At 38.5% G+C, this 6,935-nt stretch overlaps 1 protein-coding gene across 1 annotated transcript; it reads right to left on the bottom strand.

Moving 5' to 3' along the window:
• Nucleotides 1–3,865: 3,865 nt before the first annotated feature.
• On the bottom strand, nt 3,866–4,957 carry LOC147638224 (tetraspanin-8-like). The gene is made up of 2 exons (XM_086795228.1): nt 4,358–4,957; nt 3,866–4,209 (listed from the first exon to the last, which is right to left on the bottom strand). The coding sequence occupies exons 1-2, from the start codon at nt 4,853–4,855 to the stop codon at nt 3,907–3,909; spliced, it is 801 nt and encodes a 266-aa protein (XP_086651354.1). The 5' UTR covers nt 4,856–4,957; the 3' UTR covers nt 3,866–3,906.
• Nucleotides 4,958–6,935: the final 1,978 nt, after the last annotated feature.

A 6,935-nucleotide genomic window follows, 5' to 3' on the forward strand; every position in this document is an offset into this window, starting at 1 on the left:
GACTTTGAAAAGATGCAATATGTAATTGTACCTTATAATGAAATGTAAGTATTTTATTTTAAATATGTTTTACTTTGTTTTATGTCCTTTTATGCATCTCTAACAATTGTTTTTTTCTTTTCTCTATTTTGTAGGAGCCATTGAGTGTAATTATAATTGATATCAAGAAAAGAAAGACATGTGTCTTGAATTCCATGCTTGGTATGCATGGAGAAGCCAAATTGTAAGTTTTTGATTTTAATAGAGATTTTGTTTAAGATTCAATTTGTATTAGATTGAATAATTTATGTGGTTTGTTATTTTGCAGGGCATCTAAATGCATAATAAGAACATTAGAAACACTCCATCCTCCTCCACTCCTTGACAAATAAAACTCCACATCATTTTTTCATTTTGCCTATAAGTTATAATAACATAAATGATAACTTTTAAGTTTGTAATAAAGCTTTAGCTAAAAGTCTAAACAAGGACTATCATTACCATAGGTTCCATTACAAAAACTAATGGAAGCTCATCTGGATGGAGAGTGGTCGCAAAAGACATGGAGATACATGCAATCAAAATTTCCAGTAGACATATTAAAAAGAGTAGCCTGTGAGTATTTTCGATAGACACATCAAAAAGAGTTGTGAAAAAATTAAATATTTTCCTTGAACTTTCATATCCTACTAATATATACTAAGATTTTTGTCATAATGTTTTGTAGTTCACAATTCAGACACATACATTTGGTGGGTGAGAGAAAAGGCAATCATATTAATGCTCAACAATAGTGTGGATCTTCCTGCACATCCAGATTCACCACAACCATAAATCCCACCTATAATGGCAAAGAAGCAATCGAAAAAGAAAGGACCTATCATGTCTCCATCGAATCCTCTTAAAGTTGGGTCTTGGAGCATACAAGAGAGTCTTGTTTTGATGTGATGGAGGCCATGAAACTTTCTAATATCATAGAAAACATAGACACATATCTTTTAAAAGTCTCATGGCCATTGGATATTTTGCTACATCATGGTACTAAGCTTTAAAGCCCAACTTTTAAGCCTTGGAGTCCTTTTAAAACCTTTCAGAGCCTACAAGAGGGCCTTAGAGCTTAATAGAGAAGCCCAAATCACACGTGAAATCGCGTATAGAATCCTTTTTATGTGCTATATGTGCACTTGGAGTTAAGAATTATATGTGCTCTATGTGTCTGTGTAGGCTGAGGCTGTTATATAAGCAAATCCAATTCTCTTTTTAATATTATTGCAATGCCAAGGAGTAAAAAATTGCATAGCATATGTGTGATATCAGCAAATCCAATTTGTTTTTTAATCCTATTGCAATGCCAAGGAGATAAAAATTGCATAGCATGTTGCTTGTTCATTAATCCAACTAGCCATAAGGAGGAATTATGAATCTCATAACACGGCCGTTTTTTGCACAAAGAAGAGGAAGACAAACCAAGTGAAGATGAAGACGAAGATTGTGCAAAAAGGATTGTAATGAGGATGACGATTAGTCATCCTTTTTACTTTATGATTTGTTTTGTACATGGCCATATCGCCAAAGGCCTTACCATTGGCCTTGTGTATAAATGTTTTAATTTACAAATGCATAAAACTCATTGTATATTCGCTTATTTCTTTTATATTTTCAAGTTTTACTGTGTTACTATCTCTTGTGTATTCTTTTTAAAAAAAACTGGGACAGACATGTGCATCTGTACTGTGATGACTCTTGTGTCTGCCCCAGCTTTTTCTTACAAGTCTATTTTTGCTACTCTAGCAGCATTTCTATTAGCTGAATATTGTTTCCCAATAGCAAAATACAATGGCATTTCACTGCTATATTTGCTACTCAACCATCTTGTTGCAGGCAGCAAAAATAGTAGCGTCTATAGCATGAGGCAATGAAATAGCCCTGACATTTCCCATACTTATAGTTATAAAAACACTGCTATTTTTGTTGCTATACCCTCATTCTGTTGTAGTGCAATACCATGAAATTTCCAAGTTTTATAAGGCGCCAATGACTAAAGATAGGGCTTTTCCAAGTGTTTGGGCTTTCTATTGAGTTTCATCATCTTTTGACCATGGCATAAGTGACTCACGAGCAAAGAGTCCTTCTAACATCAATTGATGGGAATTACAATACAACTAAAGACACTCATTTCAAAATTTATGAATGATATCGATGAAGAATAATGTCAGTCGAAAGTGGTTTAACAATTTGGTGCATGAATACAATATAAGTAGACACACTTATTTCAAAGTGTGTGGATGTTATTGATGAAGAATAATGTTAATTGAAAGTGCTTAACAAGATGGGACATGTATACAAAAAATTGGGCCTTGGAGCAAGGCACCATGCAAATTTTGATCCGATGTCCAATGAAAGATTACAAGAGTGTGTAGAGAATCAAGATATGGCTCTTCCAAAGTTTCATAGCCATAAGATACAAATTCACCATGGTAGTGGTCTCAAAGGTCCAATTTTTAATCCTAGGAATCTTCCTATGCATTAGGCTTCGAAGTTGGGACTTCGAGCATAGAAGAGAGTCTTATTCTGATGTGATGGAGGCCATGAAACTTTCTAATATCATGAAGAAGACATAAATACATATCTTTTAAAAGTCTCATGGCCATTGGATATTTTGCTACATCATGGTACTAAGCTTTAAAGCCCAACTTTTAAGCCTTGGAGTCCTTATAAAACCTTTCAGAGCCTACAAGAGGGCCTTAGAGCTTAATAGAGAAAGCCGATTTTGATCTCATCACTCTCCATCCTCTCAAAATATCATGAAATTTTCCTTTCATAAGGCAACAACTTTCTACCAAATTAAAATGTGCATGGGGCTAAAAATAGTTGCTCAGGAGTAGATTGAATATTTGCAAAGGGTGAAAAGGCTAATACAAAAATTAAAAATTCGTGAGGCTTCTATGCAATTCATTGTGAGATACCCTTCTTTCCCCCTTGCAATGAACCTTGATAAAAGCCTCATATCTAGTCCCATGTCCACATTTATTAATAGCTTATAGAAATTCTTCTTAGGGACTATCTTTTTTGGTAGAGAGCCTATTCAGCAGCCTCTCTAGCTTTCTTCATTTCCATATTACACATGCATGCACACATGACTCTACAGTTGTTGACATTAAGATGATCCTCCACCCTCTAGGTAGTTTGCTACCCTCTCCCTCTATCATATATTGCCATAGATAGTAGCCTACTCTATATGCTCCTTTGTCTTATCTTTTACGCATGCATGCATCTCCTTTTTAAAAATGCCACGACCATTCTTGTGAATATCTAACTAACTACAATAGCACTTAAGCCTGCAAGTTTCATCCAAATCACACTTGAAATCATGTATAGAATCCTTTTTATGTGCTATGAACTTGGAGTTAAGAATTATATGTACTATGTGTGTCTGTATAGGCTGAGGCTGTGATATAAGCAAATCCAATTCTCTTTTTAATCCTATTGCAATGCCAAGGAGTAAAAAATTGCATAGCATGTCTGTGATATAACCAAATCCAATTTTCTTTTTAATCCTATTGCAATGCCAAGGAGTGGCATTGCAAGGAGTTAAAAATTGCATAGCATGTCGCTTGTTCATCAATTCAGCTAGCCATAAGGAGGAATTATGAATCTCTGTAACACAGGGCCGTTTTTTTGGATGATGCCGTTGTACTATCATGAAATGATTCAAAAATTGGATGTAGGTCGCAACTTTATATCGATCATCGGAGCACATATTTTATCATTAAAATTAAATCGGGAGTATGGAGACTTAATGATGACCACACGTTTTATGAAAGACGTTTTCTGAAAAAATGTTAAGAAACAAAAATGTTAAGAAGCAAAATGTTAATGGCTCGAGAGATGGTGGGACTGTGAACATGACCTTGAGAGACTCCGTGCTTAGGCATTATAACCGTAGGATTTGTCTCTCCTCACGTTTCTGAGAGCGCAGCAAGCTACACCGTAGACGATGATGAGGAACACCAGCACGACGACGTTGACGATAGCGACCTTGCGCCAGTCTTGCTTGACGTTTTGAAGAACCCCCGCCTTGCAAGAGTTGCAGGCGTAGCACAGCTTCGAAGCATCATCACTCCAAGCTTGGCAATCTGCGTCTGCGCCCTCATTGGTTGCGATTATGGTCCAGTTGGTAGAGGCTACGAAGGTGAAATTGCAAGCGGTGGGAGGTTTGCAGCATCCGGACTGCATGATCATCAACATTAAAAATTAAGTAAACGCTTTAATTCTGAGCAAAGCAAGCTGTCAATAGAAAACTATGTTATGATCTATGATCAAATGCGCCCCTTAATTTGAGAGCAATATCCATGAATCCGATGGCCTTCTTGCAGACCTGGATGGCGGAGAGGTCGGCGCTAGAGAAGGCGGCGCTGGTGGTGTAGTCGTCGTCGAGGCGGCTGCAGAGCTTGGAGTCGGCCAGGCAGCTCTTGATCTTGTCCCAGTTGCTGGCCTTGTTCACCTGCTTCTGCAGCCAGCTAGTGTAGCTGCCCAGGTGGAATTCTTTGAATCCTTTGCCGGAGACGGAGTCGCCGGCGCCCTTGTTGGTCACCACGAAGGCGAACACCGTGAAGCACAGCAACAACACAATGAGGAGCAGCATCACCGCGGAATAAACCCACATCACCCACGTGACGCGGCAGCAGGAGCCCACCAGCCCCGCCAGAGATACCAGCAGTAAGAACAGGCCGATGATGATGACCGGCCATTGCAGGAAGCGCATGCAGTCTGTGCTGTGCTTGGTTGCAAGCCATATGCCGGCACCTAATATGGGGATGGAGAGAAGGGCGGTGAGGAAATTGAGGATCCCTATCAGATGGTTGCTCACGCCCATATTAATCTGCTTTGATTCAATCAAACTGATCACTGCACCTGCTATAAGCTAGCTAAGTGCGCCGGATCGATCACAGATGGAGCTGAATTTGCAGAGGTGATCTCCAAGAGTTCAAGCAGAGATTGTATGTGATGCGTGTGTGGGTGTGGGTGCGGGGGTGGAGGGATGCAAAGGCTAGTCAAACAACCCCACTTAAAAAGCTGATGAGTGTTATGTCAGAAACCTTCAGCGATATATATATATATGTATATATATGGAGAGATCGATCTTGGCCTACGTTCATGAGCACGTGGTTATCAGCCTATCGAACGTCCGCGGCGCCTAAAGTCTGTACAATGTAGGACCAATTCCAATTCACACTTTCAAAATTCGAGTTGTGCTTTCCTACACGCCTCAATTTTTTAACGATGAAGGTTGGGCATTCTCTCGCTTACCCCAAGGAAATGGGTTTTCCTATAGTGAAGCACTAAGAACAAGAATAAGAAATGGGTAGTCTATGCCATTGAGGTAGAAAATGATACTTGACCCAATTTCTTAAGTAATTTTTGAAAAGCTTTGTGCTCTATTAATCTCAACAAAACATCGTTGTATCCTCACCGGAATGAAGGTGTTGGCATCGATAACACACTCTAATCAAGATGATGTAAATTAAGTTTGACATGAATGGCATCACTACAACAGTATCACTATCACAGCATACCAAGGCTTTTTATGAGACACTTTGCAAAAGGTAGCGTGCTTTGAAGGAAAATTTGATGGGCCACCTCACTAAAGCCTCGATTCTTGTTGAAGTTTTGCTAATAGTGACACTTTAGCTAGGCTTCAAATATTATGGCACTAGAGTGGCAAGGTAACAAATCAGCCCCCAACTCTTTTGTGACGCATTAGCAATGCTGCCTTAGCAATGCTACGACTGCTTGCTACAAAAGTTATAATAAGCACTTTCTCAGCTCTTCTCACACTGTACAACACTTCCCTCGTATTATGAGGAAAAACACCACTTGGCTATACCAGAGCCAAATGTTGAGCCTTGTGTGATTGACCCTCGAAATTTCAGAGGATTATTATGACGGAGACATCGATGCTCTTTTGTAACTCACTAGTATCTCAATGATATAGCAAGCCTTTTGTAGAGAGTAGACATAATAAGTTGCATAATATGTCCCTTGTTCATCATCAAGCCAACTAGCTATAAGCAAATTTTGGACTAAAAAATAATCCTCTAAGAAATGCCATGTTAGCTTTTTCTTTAAAAATGGGCTAATGGTTAATTTTTTGCAAATCAAACCAAAAAAGGAATCTACAGTTCGTCACAATCTTTTCAAGGATATATAGCATGCTGGATAATTTTCCTTATTCAAGAAGTCTCATGGGGTGTACTACTAAGAAACCCTATGTATCATGTGCGTTCAAGGGGTATTAAAAAATCCCTTACTTGCTATGATTTTTTATGAATAAAATAACCCCTCTTTTTTATGGACTTACGAGTTTTTTTTCAAAATCGATTTAAAAAACCCCTTCTATAAATGTATTGCTGTAAAATTACCTTAAATGTTTGAATTAAAAAACCCCTTTATTTCAACTCACCTAAAAACCCCTTTTTAGGTGAACCCTCCGAGCAAGAAGTTCCCAAATTGGTGATGACATGGCATGTTACCAATTTTCCATCCATTAGGGGCAAAAATGAAAAAAAAGGGCCATGTAAGGATTAGATCTACATGATGAGGTGGAAGCTCAAAGGCTACATGCAAAAGGAAAGAAGCATGTAGATTTGTGGGTTCAAGGAGTTCTATACCCTCTTGACCCATCAACTGGTAAGCCTCCATCATTTAGCACCTTGCATGATCTTGATGGATTCGTTGGGGATGGTAGAGAAGGCTTATTTAGATATTGCTCAAGATTGAATAATCAAGCTACTATTTTCCATTATCAACACATAAATATGGCTGAAACTATGCTTGGTGTGTACAAGCAATCCATTAAGGGACTAGAAGACATCGTGATCTCACAAACTCAACATGTGAATGTGTTAAAAAGGCTACTTCAGTCATCTCAGGGAGAGGTAACAAAGCTTAGAGAA

This window comes from Cibotium barometz, chromosome 5, assembly GCF_041138505.1.
Source record: "Cibotium barometz isolate CiBa-2024 chromosome 5, ASM4113850v1, whole genome shotgun sequence".
Classification (NCBI taxonomy): Eukaryota; Viridiplantae; Streptophyta; class Polypodiopsida; order Cyatheales; family Cibotiaceae; genus Cibotium; species Cibotium barometz.